Genomic DNA, 20,330 nt, shown 5'->3' on the forward strand with positions numbered 1-20,330 from the left:
ATTATGCAAGACCAGAAGAGATATTTTGTCTAGAACATAGAAGCATTTCCTGTTCTGGTTCTTAATTGAAATGACGCCAAAAAAAGATAACTTTCTGTTTTAATAGGATTAATTTCTCTGTAAGTTGTACCTTTCAGAAATATCTGATATTGCACATTTGATTTGTATTTAAGCCTATGAAATGTAATTAGTTTGGTATTTAAAATGAAAAGTTTAAAGTAAATACTTTCAAAAAGACATCATTAATTTAATTTTTCGCAATACAAATTGTCTTTAGGCTTTCAGTAAACAATTAAGCATTGTACTGATTGCTTGATAAAAAGGGAGACAAAATGAAAGAGGCATACAATAATGCTCTAAACTATCTGGAACTTCTTAGAAACACTTCCTCTAATGAGAACCAGGTTCTTATACAATTTAATTTTAAGGTGAATGTTCTGTTCTTTTTAATTCTCTGCCCATTTATAAACTACTTACTGCTCTTCCTCAAAAACAACTAACAGCTCTTTAAACAGAATATTTATGTCCTTAGAAAAACAAAGAAGGGAGCAAGCTGAATTGAAAGATTTAGATGAGTAACTCATAACCTGTATACATTATTAAAATATACATTGTTTCCATCTTTTTAAAAGAACTCCAATTAAGACTTAAAAGAGAGCTTATTAGATGAAGTATCATTTCCCTTATGATGATAATAATTGAAATGATGAATAATAAACTTCAGCAGCAGAGTGAACTAGTAACATTTCTGATGGACGGTTTCATTAAAAACAATTAAACTAAGCAGTGGATGCACAGCATTGCACATCTGTGACCTCAGTCATGCAATCGGGGGATCTGGCCAGAGCACGCCACAAATTCCTCGTGTCTTCGTTTCTGGTCTATGGAAATCAAAGCATTAGAATGTAGAGGGTCTGGTGCCCATGTCTTTTCATATGTGGAGTTTGGAGGCGGCTGGATTATGCACCAGGTTAGATACAGCCTCTCCGGGTACAGCACTGAGCCACATAGAGAAATGAGAATATCATGTGGATAAAAGTACTGCTGTCAGGGAGCATCACTACCTATTCATGCTTTCCTTATCCAACAGTGCTCTTCTGAACACTTCCTTTGCATCCATTTCTAATTCAAAGATTTTCACTGGAATTATCCTAGTCGATTCCAAGAGGTTTACTTGTTTTCTTGTTACAGGATATCCATCAATTACAACTCTGCGTACAAACAGAAACAGAAAGACAGTTTTCCTAAGAAATCAGTTTCTAACTGACCATTAAGACTATATATATTCTTAGTACATTCTCAATAGAGACAAAAGTCTACACCCATGCCATGAAGTTATCACTCCCTTGACTTGATACACGCAGTCCTCACTCCTAAGAATTTACAATCAAATAAAAAAAAATCAAGTAGATAGAATAACAAATAGTAAAGAGTAAAGGAAATACACAAAGGGCAAAATGGATAGGAATGTAAGTGAATGGATCTGACTTGTAAAACTGGTGGACTTTAAAATTCTGACACATCAATCATTCAGAAACATAATTTTAACTATGGGAAATCTCCATATGGATTGGGAGGAGTAGTTTTCAAAGTGAAAAGTAAAATGATTTACGGTACTTGAAGAGGTTTTTTAATCATATTGAAGAAGAAATGCTTTTCACATATTAGGCAATACTGGGGCAAAATATACTGAAACAGTATTCCAGTACTTAACATGAAAGAAAAGCTGAAAGAATTCAGAACTCAAGCTCAAATAATTTTCAGACATTATTCCAGAATTGTCTTTCCCTGTAACAATTCTCCTTTTTGGGAAGAGGAGTCGAATGTCATGAAATCATGATCATGAAGCTTTTTAAGTCTACTCAGTTTGGAAGGTGTTTCAGTGGCAGAGAAAGGGCCTAGGAAATTAGGATCACATATGAACGAGGTGGAAAGACTCACTGGTTTCAGTTCCTCCTTAATAATTTAGGTTGTTAACAAAACCAGGAAAAAACCTTGAGTACTGAACCAGTCTGCATGACCAAAGAGAATCAGATGTGTCCACGTTGTTACTGGAGTTGGTATAAGAGATAAAATGGTAGTTCTCAAAGGAGAATAGAAAATATTGGCTTATTGACTGAAAAAAGTTAACTTTCTAAAGCATATTACTTGGATTTACTGGACTATACTTGCTTGAAAATTGCAGAAAATTATGCTTTGGTCTGGTTTCCCAGAGTAATGTGAAAAACCTCATTTCGTACAGATTATTTTCTTAATGCATAAACCATTGATGTGTTTTAGTGAAATTGTTTTAGAGTGATAACATGGGAATCACTGCCTATGAAGGAACTGGCATGTCTTGAAATACCCCGAAACCCAAACAAGACTCTTACCCGGTGGTATTACACACGTGATTCATCAGAGCCACATCTAGAGCCTGGATGGCCAGTTCATCAGGTACGGTCAGTCCTTTGTGAAGATGCCACTTCAGCGTAAGTGCCAACTCGCTCTCTGGCTGATTGTTTAACACTAGCCGTATGGCATCTCCCATACTCAGGCGCAGTAACCCATATACACTTGCAAATTTCTTGGCAACTACAAAACATTTTGATTTCAACATAGAACTTTTACATAAGCAACATCACAACCTAGCAGTCTGTTACAAGTCAGTCCTTAATCTTAGAAGCTAACTGCTTAGCTCATTCCGTGGCTCATTTCCAATGCATCATCTTGGTAAGTGGGTACCTAACCCTGCTTAGGCTCCTAAAGGGCCCAGACCTTTGCATATGGCCAGAGCATGCCCGATGCACTAACGGCATTCAGTTCAGCACAAAACTCAACAGCAATAGTCAATATTATTACTAAATATCTTAGAAAATATGCGTCCACTGCTGCCTCTTTTACAGAACAGCCTAGCAGTTAGATCATTTATCCAAGAAATGGGAAATATGGTTAAAATTTTCTCCTTAATAGGAGATAATTTGAACCTGTCTCTTCTTTTTCTAACACCCTATTCTAATCATTAAGCATGGTGTAAGCTGAATGTACTTCTCCTCCAGTTAAAGGCAGAGACCTGTGAATTGAAAGAGTCATGGAGGAAGAAGGAAAGGGGAGAAAGATGGAAATCTTGCTTTTTTAATCTAGAAGTTTGGAAACAGACTGGGGAATGTGGAGTTTTGGCTTCTGGTCCTTGATCCTAGGGATATTTCTTCACTTTACATTAAATCATATTGGCTGAAAGAGATACAAAACAATTAGAAAATAATCAGAAATAATACAAGGGGTATAAATAGTGTAAGTCCGGATTTTCCAAGTGCCAGTCCAGGTCACTAACTTCTTAAGAAGCTAGGATAAAATTCAGATGGACAATGCATAAATATGTGACTGTAAAATGAGACACTAGAGAATGCAACTAAAGGATTGTATGCCCAGCAAGAAAAGCAGGAAGACCAACAATGGTTTATAATTTTGTAATAGCAGTAATGACAGATATAGCTTTAGTCATTAGATAAGGTTTTGCTTTATAGAGAGTACTGGCTCCTACCTGTCGTCTTTCCAGATTTTGGAGGTCCCACAATTGCAATCTTAACAGGCACAGCTGGTTTAGGTTTTGGCTGACGAATATATTTGATGGGATTTTTCATAAATGTTTCTTTATTTTCTTTACTTGAAAAGAAATAAATATATTGTCGATGGATTACAGGGAAGACTGTGTTTTCATGGCTTTGTTGTGGCTTGATTACATCTCCTTCACTTAGCTGTAGCATACATAAAATGGGAAGTAGTTGATTAGGTTTGACAAAGCCTCCTCCCCCTCCATCCTACAGAAAGTGGCTTTATAGGCAGGTACAGGAGTACCAACTGTATGAAACAAACCATCAAAGCATTCTGAAATTCATACATATGGACATAATATATTGTCCGACTCTGAGGAACTTCCGTACATATGTAATTCTTGTACAGAAAGATGAAGTGAACATTGAAGAGAAAAAGAATATTCACTGTTTCCAGTAGGTGGTACCGTAACACTTTCTATGCATCAAGAGAGCGTAGTGAGAGAGGTATAACATAATACTTTTTTTTAAATTTTCATAGAATAAAGAAAATAATTTTATTCCTCTGTGAATTAAAACCACTTATCTGCCTGACAGTAGAAGATATACTGAGGATATTGTATTTGGCAGAAGTCATGTACAAATGAAGAAAACAGTAGAGAATATCAATACTTACATTGTGGTGAAGTGTAAAACCACAACAAGGCAAATCAGAAAAGCTTTTGGTAAAATACATATGCTGCCAATGAAATAATGGGGAAAAGCCAGCTTGGCTTCTTGTAGAGGGAAATCATACCTCACAAATCTATTAGTATTTTTTGAAGGAGTCAGTAAATATGTAGATACGTTGATCTGGTTGTTACAGTAAGAGATGAGACTGTTCTATTGCATGGCATTACTTTGCCAGACCCTTCTCTGATTTTTAGGTTCCTATTCCTGCATCAAGTCATTTCAGGGTGCTTGCCCTCAATTTATAAGATGTCAGGAGTCTGTTCTACTGCATATCTGCTCCCATTCCTCCCTCAGCTCCTCGTTTTTATTCTCTGCTTATCTAATCAGTTGCGTAACTACTTCCCCCCCTCAATTTAGTCTAAAAGTAATTGGCATATACTCTATCTGCCTTTCTACAAAAAAAAATCCAGTTCTTAATCAATTTCATCATTTCTATTATACCCTAAAATATCCTCAAAATGATCCTATTTCCTTTTCATTGTTGTCAGCACATACCTTTCTACTGTCAGCACACCACTCTGATTTTATCTAATAGCTTTCTATGACTTCTTTCTTATAACTGAATCGTACTTTTTGGTTGGTAAAAAACCACTGTACAGCATGAATGAATGAACTGGAGAAATGAAATGACAAAATATAGTGAAATCTAACAGAACAAAGTGCAAGGTCTAGCTTGTAGGGACTAATAAGAATTTCACATATAAGATAGGGTTCAGTAATTGGAAATGACAGAAGAGAGGAAATATCTGCTTCTATTAATATGCCCCTAGATTATTAGATACCAATTTGATGCAGCCATGGAAAAGGCAATTCTGATCCTAAATCAAGTAAGTATTTTGATTATATAAAGCCATAATAAAAGCTGATCTGTATACAATTCTGATTGCCAAGGTTAAAGAAAGATAAACATAATCTCGAACAGGTGAAGACCCAACACGATGACTATACAAAAGGGCATAAAAATTACTTGATTAATTAGCATAGTAAAATGAAGACCAAAGTATGTTTCCTTCACAAACTTCCTGTTTTCTGTCTCTTGTTCACTGTGGTTTTTTTAATCAATCCTCCTTTTTATTTCTGATTTACTCACAATCCCACCTGCCTTTATTTCTAGCATAAAAGCCAAAAATTTACCTCCTAACATTTCACTTGCTACCTCTAGAACCTTGATCTTACCTAAAATCTTGCTACCTCAGCCCACTTTTGGGGACAGACATGAATACTTTCTGACCTCAGCTTCCCAGATCTCTGTAAAATACTGTGGAATTAGATTTGTTGCTCTTCAAAATGGATGGCCAGGCCCAAAGAGTTGTGGTGAATGGAGTTACATCCACTTGGTGGCTTGGGGAAGAGTGGCTGGAAAGCTGCCTGGTGGAAAAGGACCTGGGGGTGTTCGTTGACAGCCGGCTGAATATGAGCCAGCAGTGTGCCCAGGTGGCCAAGAAGGCCAACGGCATCCTGGCTTGTATCAGCAATAGTGTGGCCAGCAGGACTAGAGATGTGATCATCCCCCTGTACTCAGCACTGGTGAGGCTGCACCTTGAGTACTGTGTTCAGTTTTGGGCCCGTCACCACAAGAAAGACATTGAGGTGCTGGAGCGTGTCCAAAGAAGGGCAAACAACCTGGTGAAGGGTCTAGAGAGCAAGTACTGTGAGGAGCGGCTGAGGGAACTGGGGTTGTTTAGCCTGGAGAAGAGGAGGCTGAAGGGAGACCTTATCGCTCTCTACAACTACCTCCTCAAAGGAGGTTGTAGCCAGGTGGGTGTGGGTCTCTTCTCCCAAGTAACAAGCAATAGGACAAGAGGAAATGGCCTCAAGTTGCACCAGGGGAGATTTAGATTGGGTATTAAGAACAATTTCTTCACCAAAAGGGTTATCAAGCATTGGACTAGGCTGCCCAGGGAAGTGGTTGAGTCACCATCCCTGGAGGTATTTAAAAAGTGTGTAGATGTGGTGCTTAGGGACATTGTTTAGTGGTGGACTTGGCAGTGCTAGGTTAATGGTTGGACTCAATGATCTTAAGGGTCTTTTCGAACCTAAACGATTCTGTGATTCTGAAATTTGTAAATCTTGGCAACAAAGAATTATTGCTGATGAATTACATACATATAACATTTGTTGGTTTACTTTTTTGCCACTGCTAGGGTTGGTGGCCACCTGTGTGGCTTCTTACAAATTCAAACCCCAAATCCTTTCAGTTTGTTTTCACTGCTGCTGGAAGGCTTTAAGACCATCTCTGTTGTCCAAATCCTTCTGATTTGGTGGCACCTTTAATTGTGTCACTAATGCTAATGTGACAGATTTTACTAATGCCTCTCAGCCTTAATTTAGCTGCAATACTGAAAAGACCAATACCTTTTATTGACAATTCTTGCTGTATTTTGTGTATATTCAGTGTTGTAGTTTTGATTCAGTAATGTAGTTTTCATTAAATATTTCTGGTATTAGTTGCTACTGTCTTACGGTATTTTTTTATGTGAAATGTATTTTTAAAAATTATTACTTCTCAAAAATATTCTTCAGTTATTTAAGAACATTACCTTGATTGGATCCCACTGGCCAAAAGAACTTGGAAATTTATATGAGAAAACTAGCATCTTATGTGCAAGTGGCAAACTTATTGGGTAACATTTCTCAAAAATGCTTCCACGATTTTCCATTAGAGAATTCAGCTTGCTGTATATTTGGTAGTATACAATGTGAGGCTTCCGTCCTCCATTGATCTCGATTTGTGGTATTAGCAATTTTTCAAGTTCTTCCTGGTTAACGAAAACATAATGAAATATTAGAATCATAAACACAATCAGATTTTTAATAATGACAGCAAGATTTTCCGTGAATGATCAAGGATTTCTTGAGCATGTTCTCAGTCACTGTAAATCAGCAAAATTTGATTTGAGAATTGGTCTTCCTGCCCATTGAAGTTTAAATTACCCAGCCTATATTAAATATCACACTAAAAAAAACCCAAAGGACAATCTGACAGTTAACTTTGAGGAATCTACCACGATAAAGCTAAAGCTTGAGAAATATCTTTTATTAAAAAAATAATCAAATATCATTCTTTCCCTACTCCAAACAACTTAGGATGGCTTATTTAGTTACTCTCTAAAAATATTGCTGCTCTCTGGTGACTTATTATTGCCCATTTTATTCAAGTAAAATACAAACCTGATCCATTTTCTGCAGAGTTTTTCCTAGCAACCTAAGACTTTTACAAGTGCTACTGTGGTTTAATGTCATCCTTTAGTTTTCCATAAAAGACTAAGATTCCACAGTGTCAAAGAGGACCAACAATTAAAGACTCAAAGAACAATAAAGAAGTCTTGCATAATGAATCAGAACTAGTAAGTTATTTAAAGTTATTTATAAAGGCATAAATGTTCTTGGAATTAAAAAATGAGGGGAAAAATACTGAGTAAGCCGTAACTAGGGGTTATTGGTCATATCTAGTCCCAATATGTAATTCTATTATATGATACTACTTCTGTGTAATTCCTCAATTTACATATAATATCTATATAGATCCACAGTCTTGGATCTTTCCACTTACTGTCATAAGCAGAACTCAATATAATAACCAATTCTAGAACACTAGTCACCTCTCTAGTTGCTGAGATTTATGTACTTCTTGAGATAAACAAAAGTTGCTGACTCTCTTAATTGCTTGTTCCTTTTCTGGTCAAATTTTTCATCAGTTTACTAATGCAACAAATGGTATGCTGCCAAATGACAGAGAGAAAATTGCTCCAGGAACTGTAGCATTCCACTAGCTTTAACTTGAAACATTGTATTGTCCACGTAAAGAGCTAAAGCTGTTACTGGGATTTCATGTTTATTTTCTGTCATGGGCCGTATCCTAAATTCTTTTCAATTTTATTTTGCAAATTCAGTTTATACTCAGAAAACAGAAATTAGCAACAAGCTTCATTCAGAACCTTTAAAATTATTTTTGTGATTATCATTGGGATACATGATTATATTCATTGAACAGTTCAATAAAATTATGACATTTTATGGTCACTTTGGAAAGTTGAAAGTACTTATAATTCACCTTCTTCCAAAATTAATGGAAAGGTAAATCTCTGAGCACAAAACATTACTCTTTTCCACACAGCTTATGCTTCCTTGTAATGCAAGGAATGTTAGTTTATTCCTGATTCATCTGACATTTAATCCATTAATTATCAAAATAATAAGAATAATAAGAATAATTCTAATAATAAGAATTTTGCCTTAAAAATTATTTCATAATACTGTTCATATATTTATGACTGTCTAGTTTGGTTACTTGCATCAACTGACCTATCAGAAAGGAATTAAGGGCCCCAAGATGGGGTAGGTCTACCCAAAAGTTTCCTTTGTTTTTTTCCCCATGATACTAGTCTTATATACTTTTTGAACCTTTTCACTACAGCCTTCACCTTGCTTACATATTTAGATCATGAGTACAGCAGCATGATTGTTTAAGCACTATAACTTTTGAATTTGACAACTACAATAAAACTGAAAAGTCTTCTTGCATCATGCAGTCATATAATTTAACAAAATAAGCAGTGGATTAGGTACCTGTACACCTTGTAAATCTTCTATTTCTGAACCAAACTTTTCTGCAATTTCATTTTGTATGCGGTCAACAGCATCGATCTCCTGTTCTTCTTCAGCCTCCTCTTGTTCTTGTTCTTCTTCTTCTAATAACTCTTCCTCAAGTATAGCTTCAACATCTTCATTTTCATTCTCATTTTCCTCCTCAGTGGCTTCATAATGCTCCTTATTTGCTATAGCCTATAAAAGTAAAATATTTTGTTGTGTCATGTCTATGATACAGATGTTTTGAAGGAACTTACGGTATTCTTGTCTCTTTTTAAATTAGAAAAATCATTAATTCAACAAGACTTCATTTTGGGGTATCCTTTATTGTAAGCAAAAATCTAGTAAATTCTAGAATCATATTTCAGAAAAAAAATACAGAGGTGTTGCATAATGCATACAGTGAAGCACTGTACCAGTTCCAAGAGTGCTTAAAAAACTGAAGTGCTACACTGCGGTTTTGATAAGAGGAGTATTTTTTTCATACATGGTATTGTAGTTTGGCAGGACTTTGTTATAAACAAGCTTGTTAGCCGAAAGTGTAGTTGACTGAATTTCATGAGCAGTCAAGTAGTACATTAATGCATTTATAAATATGCTATGTAATTGAGATTGGGCAGAAATCCTGCTGCAATCCTATTCTGGATTAACCATGGATTTGACAGGGTACTTAAAACACATGCCTAATTGTAATTAGTGGGGCTACTCTTATGCTTACAAATTAGATACATAAAACATATTCCTAAGTATTTTGCTGAATTGGAGCACATATTGAGAATTCTTTAAAAATTGTTTTTAGTGTTCATGAGTCAATAGTTTCTAAAACGATTTAAACATCAAATTATTTTTTAAAGTAGTTTGAAAGTTTCTGACAATCTATCACATTTTTACTATTCTACATTGCCCTGAAAACTCTGTGACTTAGAAATTTCTAAGATATGAATGCAACACTGCTATTTAAAATATTTTTTATTAGCTTCTTTTCTTACCTCCTGCTTCTTTTGTTTTCGTTCTGCTAAAAGTTCTTCCCTTCTTCTAGCAATCCTCTCATCCTGTTAGTGAAAAAACGATGTAAGATGACAATGATACTTGCTAATAAAAGCTCTGCTCTGAGTATTGGTAATGTGACCTAGAATCAATGTTGTTCTTTCCACCTTAAAACTCTGTTTCTAGTTGCTTCTAATGTTAAAAAATACTATCTGTGCAACTTACAAATTTGCAGACCAGATATACCTCTCTACTAGGTGAACATTTAAGTAAATTTTAGTAAAGCTAATTTGGCAACTTCTGAGATTGAGATTGGGGTAGGGGGGAAAAGACTGTGATTCTGATCACACTGAAAATATTATAATATTTTTATTGGTAAGCTACAGAGTTTCTAAACTTATAGGTGGTTTCTGCCATTTGGCAAAGGGGTGACTGAATATAGTATTAAATGTGTGCTGTTCCCTATGCCTGTTTTAAAACTGCCCAATTTTGACCAAGTTATAAGCATTTGAAATATAATTCCCCCATACATGCTCAGTAGGTACATGTCAAATACCTGATGGCTAAACCCTGACTCAGAAGTAATATGCAGAAGCATTCTATGTAAGGCCAGTGGGGTTGCTGGGGATTCAACCTGTAACTGCTGTTCTTGCACACTGTGATGCTGTCACCTGAACTCAGATCAGAAAAACTGAGTATGTCAACATGCAGGCAATAGTGCAATTTTAGAAATTCATGTTAACTCCAGACGAAATGGCCTGGATACCAGAGCATTCTAAGCAGAGCAGCAAGAAACTATGCACGAACTAATTTTCTCTACTCTTGTGACTAAACTCCAGTGTTGCTGAACAACATGGCACTGCAGATGTACTCATTACTCTCAGTATCCTGTTGCCAGCTTCTTTCAGTGGAGAAGGAAACTAGGGTAGCGTTCAACTGGTCTGTCTGCTTTTCCCAAACTCTCTGTACGTCCTCCAGCTTTAGTAACAAAAGGGTAACAGTACACCCAGCTATGCTGCATTCTCACAGCACCATCTGACTTGCTCATCGACTGGATGCTATGGAAAAATACTCAATGTGTAACTAAAAGCTATATTGCAATACACATAAGCACAAATACCAAATTACTGTTACTCAGGAAATCCTGATTCTGACCTTTCCTTACTTCTTAATGCCTTTATCAATTTGTATCACTGTTTTGTGTATGTATTTTAAACAGGAACCTGTTATTTTCCTTTGTCATCAGGAGCCATATTGATGCCTACACTGTTCATTAGAAGTTTGGACCCTACGATCTGTAACACAGGTATTTGCCACTTGAATTATCAGAGTAACTGCTTACAGGGTGATCTTAGTACAGCAGTGTAGGCTGGTCACTAGCATGCACCTTTTCCAGCAAGATCTCCAACTTGCATCACAACGGACTAAATTGAAAAAATACTTTAACTCTCCTAGATTATATGCATTCTCAGAGCCAACCTCTGGCACAAGCAGTTCAGAAAGCTCACTGGTATTGTATGAGTCTTGTCCCAAATTCTGTTGTACTGACTTCCCGTGTGTCAGCTGCTCTGTAGTAACTTATGCTCAGACCTTTTCTGATAGTATGTGTGAAGTACTTTATCTCACTTTATAGAAACTTAGGAACCTTGAATATATTGCATGTGCTGATTGTAAGTGTCTGCATAGAGGTTTCAGGTTACTTCAAGTAACTTGTAACCTGTTCAGCAGTAGGCACAGCTTTGTTCAAATGGGAGACTGCGCAGCTGCAACAGCACTGAGAATGTGCCTTAGTGCTATTACATTTCTGTGCAGAGTATCACGGTTGACATACACCATACAGTACCTATGGGGGATGCAGATCAACTCAATAACCCATGCTCAGGGAATCCAGGAAGCAACAGCAATACCATGCTTGAGCTATGTATTTAATTTTTTATAGCCATATTCACTATCTCCATCTAGTTGCCTTTTGTCCAGGACTTTCCAGATGTCTGGCATTGTCAGACATTTTTCTTGGTCTGCAAGGTATCTAAACTCCTGCACGAATTAATTGCACAGATGAGGAAAGGAGTCCTAAATTCTTTTTGGTTCCTATGGAAAATCTAGGAATGCTCTGAATGTGGGAAGCTGTATCTCCTGGCTCCCATAGCTGTTTCTCTGTGTGCTTTTCACTGCTTTGGGAGTTTTAGAATCTGTGTTCAGACCTGTGCTGCTGAAATTCCAAAAAAGTAGACAGGACTGAAAACTCACCCTTATTTTTGCTTTCAATTCTTTCAGTTTCTTTTTATTTTCCATTTTTTTATACTGTCTTTCTTTCCATTTTTTCAGACGTGGAGGAAAAAGACGGTCAAGAACATCATTTTCTTGTACTTGAATATAAACCACAATATCAGGACAGAGTCCTCGTTCTGACAAATACTGGGCTTCATCTAAAGTACGAGGGAAACCATCCAGTATAAATCCTGTGGACCTAATTGGAAAATAAAGTATTTATCATTACACAATATAGTTTAAAGTGCAACACAGTGGAAATGCAATTAATTTGAAAAAAATGTTAAACTGTCTTATTACATATATATGTTAAGAGTAAACTTAAAAAATATTTTAAGGTGTTATCTTTTGACAATGTAAAACTGATACTTCACTATGTATTTTAATTGGTGTACGAGCAAATGTATTTCTTCTGATGTTTTAATGTGCAGAGATTAATTATTTAAAAATAACTTTAAAAAACCAAAATAAATCGTGTCTTCAGTATTGCCTGTGTGACTCTAAAAACAGTAGTTCTTAGCCACTGCTCTCAGAAAAATAGAAGCTGCCCCAAACATGATTTTGGTAACATCTGCCACAGAAAGCTTGTCGCCTGAAAATTTATTTTTCAGAAATTCCTGACAGTTTCTTCTCTAGTATAGAGAATGTTACCACTCAGCATGACCTACATCTCCCTTTCTGCAGCTATTAAAAACAGGTCAGATATGTCTGGAAAGCCCTATGGCCTTTTGGAGCTCTTTCTTACAATCTCAAATTAGATAAGTAGTTCTGCAAAGCTGAATGTTATGTTAATAAGAAGTTAATATTTCTCTTTATTACTTTAGACCTTAATAGGAAATATTGTAAAACTGCAGAAAGCCAAAGAAGCTACAAGGAGTGGGAATGGATGGAAGAACAGGTGGTCCTGGATGCTGTACGGAAAAGTTGGGTGGAGGATATTGATCATGATATATATTGTGATGAAGGTTCTCTTCTGCTATACAGTCCCTGATGAAGCTGAATTTATATAATATAATATAATATAATATCACATTATGTGTAATGCTGAGTAATTTTTTTGTCTTTTATCCTAAAACTGATGTCCCTATTTTTACACCATTAAGAGAATGTTGTCCCCTACCTGTGGGCTGACAGGACAAAAGTTTATTTGAGGATCTTGTTTATTCTTTTTAAGGCATTTCTACTATTGTTATGAATGGTCAAGCTGCCAGCAGGTATGATCTGGACAGAAATGAAGGGAATAGATAGGATGTGGAAAAAGGGATTTTCCCTGCTGAAATTACATCCTAAAAAGCCAGTCTGCTTTCTAGGAGTCGATGATCTTATTTATTTATGCAACAATAATCCACATTTATCACAGTGTTATGGATGTACTTTCTGATATGAAAGGAAGTCTGTTGTGGACACATCACTGGATTACAGATTGTGATGCATGCACAAGATGACCATATTCTGTGTTAGTTTGGAGACCACTGATACTTTGGCTTTGCTTTCCGCACAATATTTACAATACGTGGAAACCAATAGTTACAACTCTCCATGTTTATTCATTACATGAAAACATAAAAGGTTTATTTACATATCTATCCTGTAAACACACAAAAACGACTTGGCTATTCAGGAGATTTAATCCAATTCAAATGCACTAAGTACTTTTGTCCAGTCCTGTGTAGAGCACATGAGACATTATGTTACTGTGAAAATATCAATCAAAATAGAGCAACAAAACCAAGACTGAGAGGTAGGTCATCATTCATAAGAAGTATAAGAGCATTGAAATAATCTCTGCAATAGTTATTTGTATTTGTGGACACAATGGATGATATACTTCCTGAGATTAATTTAAAAAAAAAGAGAGATTCTAATTACGTTTACCGGAATGGCTCTTTCCTCCACCAGTCAAGAACAATGTTATCAAGGACTTCCGAAGGCAGTGCCTCATTATCCATTAGATTTGCTTTGATTGCTTCTTCCTCATCAGTTAACTCCACTTCCTTTATTTAAAGAAAATCCACAAAAAAATAAATAAATTAAAAAAACCCAGAAAGAAAGAAAGATCTACCCAACACATTTATTATTTTTTTGACTAAGTAAGGTACTGTCTTCATTTGATTTAAACCAGCAGAAACAAAGTAAAATAATTTGTCATATTTCACTGTACTATATTATAAATTCTGGGATATTTTCCACCTGCTTGGGGTTGGGTACTTCTCTAGAGTTGGGGCAATTGCTGCCGTATGAGTTTTAATGAAACCTAAACCCAAGCACAAGTGTTAAGTATTTAATTATATATAGATGCTAAATTCACAAACAGAAATGATCACAGTTTCTCCTAATTGCCTACAAGAAGTTTTCCACTTAGTTATACATGTTCTCATGCTGTACATCAGAATGGGTTTCTTTACTTTTTACAAGCAACTTTTATCTGTTGATGCAATCCAAAGAAAGATGTCAAAGAAAGATATGTAAGGTTACCGGGTATAGGCACATGACCAGAAATCGGAAAGATAGCATTGTTCTACAGAGCAGTAGTAGTACTAATGACTAGCCAAATGCAGAGCATTCAAATGCCAAATCTAGCTGTTATGTTCTTGTGAAAAACTGGGTTTTTTTCAGAATATGTAATTTTATTTCATAAAAGAAAAGAAACATGAGATGTATATTCTGGGTACAGAAAAGAGGACACCCCACATAGTGGCGGTTCGAAGGACAAGGTCACTCCCCAGACCTGTCAGTGCTGCAAGGGCTTTGGTTGACACATACTAAACCAACCAGGATGATATAATTTTGCTAAACTTCCAAGACTGCATGGTATGTTTTGTTTGCCTTTAGTATTTTTGCTGTGAATATTATAGCTGACATTTACCTTAAGCTTTGACAGATATGCTTCTAGTGTCTTGTGCCAAAGTGAAAGAGAATGATACCAAGGAAATTAAATGAAATTATTTTGGAGAGGTAGTGGGTCAGTGAAAAACAGGATAGCAGGATGGTCTGGTAGTAATCATACTCAGAAAAATGCTTAGGGAGTCCATAACCTTTTCCTCTAGAGTCTTGTGCATGGATTAATGAATGGGTTTCTAAACTGAACTACAATTCCATCAGCTATGTTTTGGTCATGCCATCAGATAAAGTGCTTTACAAGAAGTGCGAGAAAAAAATACTAATGTAGAAGAAGATTGTTTACCAGCAGATAAAAAGATGAGGAGGAAAAAATACTAACAGAAGTGCCTTTGTGCAAGACATGTATTGATGCCAAAAAAATAAAGCTGAGTGAGCGCCAGCTATAACCATCAGTGCCAGGAACACTTGCTATATTTTTGGCTGTGATGACCGAGTTGTAAACTGACTTGCCAAAAGAACCTCCTCTTAGATTTAACTGATGAAAGCCAGAATTTTTGTTCTGACATCCATGATTTTGCTCTGTACTCCATCTGTGTTGAAGCATTTGCTTCCAGTATTACCTGTTCTTCTATTATTTCATCAGGAACATGACCTTCCAGTTATCAGGGACCTCCCTGGCTTTTCAAGACAATAGTGAGTGGCCTTGAATGCACCTTTGGCAGCTTCCTTGGCATCTGTGAATGCACCCCATTGTCCTGTATATGTCCAGATTACATAAATGATCTGAAATTCGATCCTATTCTGGTGTGAGTAGTACCACTCTGTACCCATGCTTTCCTATTAGGCACACAGACCTAGAAGGCCATAAACTAGACTGTACTTGTAAAGACTATGGTGAAGGCGGCATTGGGCATCTCAGCTTTTTCAGTACCTTTCATCAAAAGGTCACCTGCCCCACTCAGTGGCAGGCTCATATTTTCTAGGTCTTCCTTTTTCTACTGTTCCTGTAGAAATTGTTCCTGTAGCAATTCTTCTCGCTACCCTTCAGATCCCTCCCTAGTTTCCACTTCCATTGAGTGCTCATCTTCCTAATACTGTTCCTGGATGTTTTTTCTGTATGCCTCCTCTGTACCTGCTTCCTCTCCTGCATGCTTCCTTAGATCCTGTAGTAGGAAGCCTTTGAAGGTCTTTGATGACTGGTAACTTGAAGGAACATGGCAGGTAGCCGCAGCACAAAAAAATGGCTCTTGGAATGTGATGCAGGAACTTATTTCTTCCTGGAGCTTTGAGAGTTCGATAAACCCTTATTTGTATTGTCTAGGAGGTAGATTTTAAATTTCTTTGTACTATGCATCTTTTGAAAGATTTATATGCTGTGTAGCTGTGTTAAGACTTCTCCACACAATAACGGCTTTTACCATATCCATTGCCGTCTAGAGAAGAATTCATTTGTGTTGAAACCTGGTCTGTTTTTCCCAATATATCATTCTCTAAGAAAAGAAATCACTCCCCCCTTATAACTATTTATGTAAATGTTTATTGTTCAGAGAAATTACACCCTGTAAGAGATGGGGTTTAGAATGTATATTTATAACAATTTTGAACCAGTATGCAGTCTGATTAAGAAAAAGAACTAATTTTCTGAAAACTATCATTCATGAATTATTTTGCCAGTATCACAAATACCTGGTTTTTTGAAACAGTTCTTTAATGTTTCAAAAAATGCATATTTTATGCTACTTAAGAGTTTTTTTCTGGTTTGAAACTCTGCTGCCAATAGACAAAGATAACACTACAATGCAGATTACAAAACCTACTGTATTAAAAAAAAATACTAATTAACCTGTTATGAACACTGAAATATTTCTGATTTTTTGACAAGGGATGATGAGACTGAAGGGCTGGTAGAGGCATTCTATTCGTTTGCCCCATGAGAGTGCAGAGAGCACTGCTGGTGAACATTTCTAAACTCCTGTGCAATTGGAGCACGTGCAGCAGACTGAACCTTCACATTATAAATACTTGAAGGAAGCCATACCTTCCCATTATTATTCTGACCTTCGTTATTTTTCCCTCAGTTTGTCTTCTTTGCCCCATTTAGCATCTATCTTTAATATTTAGGAAAAAACCTGTACATAATTCTTGGAAATGTTTTGAAGAATGTTTGTGGCATTCATAAGAAAACATTGTCAAGAACTATTATTTCCAAATTTCATGAAGTAAATAATTTAATATTTAACATACCAGGATAGAATTTTATAGAAAATTCCTATTCTAGTCTAAAAATGGTTATTTTGTGTATGCATATAAAAAAGATCAGATTATTACCTGTTTGCTTTTTTTGGTCTCAGTTTTAGTCATGGTCTGAGAGAAGCCTTCTAGCTCCTGTGGTAGAATTGGCATTTTATTGTCATCTTCTTCGAGTTCTTCATCAAAATGAGGCCCAACTTTCTCTTTAGTTTTGGGTAAGATCAATTCCTGTAGATATTCTTCAAACTGAATATGGAAAATGCCTAATTTGTCTGCTATCTGTCGTGCACATGTAGTTTTACCTGCTCCATGAGTCCCAAGTAAGCACACCCGTAAAGGAGGAGCCTATAAGAAAAAATTGGAATATTTTGTAACAATTTGGAGTCTACAGTGCACCTTCTACTGGTTTTCACTTCCAAAATATAATTATAAAAATTGCATCAAAACCAGTCAGATAATTTCGCATTTTAATTTTTGCAGGCTTTCTATTGCTGTTCCAAACAGACTACCTGCTCTCTGGAAATACTGAACAAATATACTACAGCAGTTGATGTCAGTAGGTAAAAATGAAACTTCATTAGACAATTCTGGTAAATCTTCCCTTCTTTTACCCTTCCTCCACTTACAAGAAAAAGAATTAAAGATAGTAAAAAACCCCCAATATGTGTGATTTGCTAATCACATCTTACGATTATTGTTTAAGCCTTTATAATCTTCCTCTCTTTTCTGCTTTATTTGCATCATTAATTCATTGTGCTAATTTAAATGTACACTAAAAAGTCACTAGGGTAGCAATGTGTTTTATTTGTTTCAAGGACTTGCCTGATATATTCGTTACCCAGAAAAAATTTGCAATAATAAACAATTATAAATGGGAATGGAAAGTAGTGATTTTAATCTGTAATTATCTGCTTTAAACAATTTTGAAGATTCTCACTTGTATTGGTTCATTGTGAGCCACATACTCCTCAGGGTTCTTCAAAAATTTATCTCTGTACTCAGAGGTTGAAAAGTAATAAATCTTTTCTTGATATTTAGCTGCATGTTCATAGAGTCCTGGGTAAAGGACAAAGTTCTCTTTCAGACTGACTGGACAAAAGTGTTTTGTGTCTCCCATGTGCCTTTTCTTTTCCTTAGTTTTTTCTTCATCCTGAAAATATTATGAAAATTTTCAAAATTATTTGAATTCAGTAGTTCACTTAGATTAAGTAGTTCAAGTAGATCAGGTTAAGTAATGTCAAATACATCAACTGAGCATTGAATGAGAATGGTATTATCAAGATAGTTTGAAAGCTGAATATGTCTATGAAAATACACACATTTTAGATTCAGAGTCAGAAAACAAACTGTCCAATCTAGTGAGAGAATTATTGAGAAAAGAATGATGATTTTAAATTTGAAATTATAATATCATAGTTAGCTGTTGAAGACCAAAATTAGGCTAGAAGTATCTATGATAAAATCTTTTCCTGCTGTGTTCTTGAAACTCACTTTCTGTTGCTTATAAATGTGCGGAAGTAGACCTCTTCAGAAAAGGCAATGAGAGCTGGTATTATGAAGTCAGATTACTTATCCAATAAAATTAATTTCTAAAAAATCTATGCAATACTGCTCCAGTACAGTATATGGGTATCCTGTACTGTTAAATTTGGGGATGGGAGTCTTCCAATATAGGATGAAAATAGAAGAAAGATGGAGATAGACCTTTAATTTCATTAAAGTGGGTGTTTGAAAATCATCAGTAGCTGAGATGAAAGAGAGGATTGCACATTAGGACTCTGCATCGTCTGATGTTTACATGATGGTTCACAGAATCCTTGTGAGTTGACAGAAATCAAAGTTCACATTTGTTTCTTTAATAAAACCTCTCTTTGCCATCTGGCAAAACTAGGTGCATTCATTCTCTCTATTAGCATGGGGTATTTATGCTTCTCATTGGAGTAAACCTACTATCAGCCAGAACATAAGAATACAATGAAAGTAGTCTTGAAGCATAAGCTGATATTTATTCTGTAAGAAGGCTGAAACTGGATCACGCAAAATCCGACTTCTCTGGGGTTATGTTCAAACTGAAAATAAATGAGTTAAAACAAAAGCATAAATAGACAAAGCCAGCATGCTTACTTCTTCATCTTCATTTTCCTCTTCAACTTCTTCTTCATCTTCCCCTTCAGCAGCTAGATCTTCTGCTTCCTCATCTAAGTCTTCAGCAGATAATTCCCAACCGTGATATTTAAAAGGTTCTGAAAAGGTTAATTTTTTTTTTCTGTTTCAATATTTTTCATTTGGCTATGCCAGAATATATTCTCTTTGTCCATAAAAGTAAGCACATATGTGAAAGCAAATCATGCCAACTGTATATTGCATTTCTCCTACTCATAGAACAAAATGTTCTCCATGGATGTAGGAATTAATATATTGCTTCCTACAAAAATGGAAATTCTACTGGGTTTTTTTGGTTGAAGTAAATTGGTATTTTCAATGGGAACTTGTAGTACAAAAGTATTATACAAACACATGCAGATAGTGCCATTACTGTTTGCAACAGTTTTTTCCTATTTTTCATTGGGAAAATCATCAGTCAAATTTTATTTGATTATAAAGCTAACACAATAGATGTTTTGGTTAATAAAACACTTGCATTGTAGTAATGATAGGAAAAATGTAATATTGATACTATTTATCCAGTACTCAAAATTGTTAGAGATTTGAGCACACAAGTGAAGAAAGGTAATTTGAAAAAAAAAAAAAATCAATACTGTAAAAATCCAGCCTTGAAACACAATCTATGCAGGTGGGTAGATTAGATTATTACACACCCTGAAAGTCTCATTGACTTTAATGAGTATTGTACATCAGTGAACCTTTGTTATCTTTCCATTTCTCAAACCAGTATCCTGACATGAACCAATAGAGCAAGTAACTGGGGAAATGCGCTGTCAGAATGTTTAGGGAGATATTATGTACATATTTGTATAGCCATATATATATTTTTTGAATATATATATTCGCCACTCTTCCTATGTCTTAAAGGCTGCTAGTGTGCTTTTCAGCTCAACCACATAACACAGCACTTCCTGTTCCCACTTCATGTGAGTAATACAGAACTGAGTATAATCTACACAC

At 35.7% G+C, this 20,330-nt stretch overlaps 1 protein-coding gene and 1 long non-coding RNA gene across 3 annotated transcripts in view; one reads left to right on the forward strand and one right to left on the reverse strand.

Annotated features, from left to right (window-relative positions):
* The window catches only part of LOC129204473 (uncharacterized), a 21,345-nt gene extending 8,241 nt beyond the window's left edge, over positions 1 to 13,104 (forward strand). Inside the window, exons 4-6 of one of the 2 annotated variants that reach the window (XR_008576403.1) lie at positions 2,281 to 2,436; positions 11,062 to 11,148; positions 12,171 to 13,104. This is a non-coding gene — a long non-coding RNA (uncharacterized LOC129204473). The remainder of the gene's footprint in view (positions 1 to 2,280; positions 2,437 to 11,061; positions 11,149 to 12,170) is intronic. The other variant, XR_008576404.1, reaches the window with a different exon arrangement.
* AK9 (adenylate kinase 9) overlaps positions 1 to 20,330 on the reverse strand; it is a 76,826-nt gene that overhangs the window by 8,106 nt on the left and 48,390 nt on the right. The window contains exons 20-30 of the mRNA XM_054820540.1: positions 19,329 to 19,447; positions 18,142 to 18,354; positions 17,283 to 17,549; positions 13,989 to 14,107; positions 12,093 to 12,312; positions 9,845 to 9,907; positions 8,835 to 9,050; positions 6,806 to 7,024; positions 3,524 to 3,737; positions 2,373 to 2,574; positions 1,065 to 1,211 (exon numbers count right to left, since the gene is read on the reverse strand). Coding sequence (XP_054676515.1) covers positions 1,065 to 1,211; positions 2,373 to 2,574; positions 3,524 to 3,737; positions 6,806 to 7,024; positions 8,835 to 9,050; positions 9,845 to 9,907; positions 12,093 to 12,312; positions 13,989 to 14,107; positions 17,283 to 17,549; positions 18,142 to 18,354; positions 19,329 to 19,447 — 1,999 coding nt within the window. The remainder of the gene's footprint in view (positions 1 to 1,064; positions 1,212 to 2,372; positions 2,575 to 3,523; positions 3,738 to 6,805; positions 7,025 to 8,834; positions 9,051 to 9,844; positions 9,908 to 12,092; positions 12,313 to 13,988; positions 14,108 to 17,282; positions 17,550 to 18,141; positions 18,355 to 19,328; positions 19,448 to 20,330) is intronic.

This window comes from Grus americana, chromosome 3, assembly GCF_028858705.1.
Source record: "Grus americana isolate bGruAme1 chromosome 3, bGruAme1.mat, whole genome shotgun sequence".
In the NCBI taxonomy this organism is placed as follows: domain Eukaryota; kingdom Metazoa; phylum Chordata; class Aves; order Gruiformes; family Gruidae; genus Grus; species Grus americana.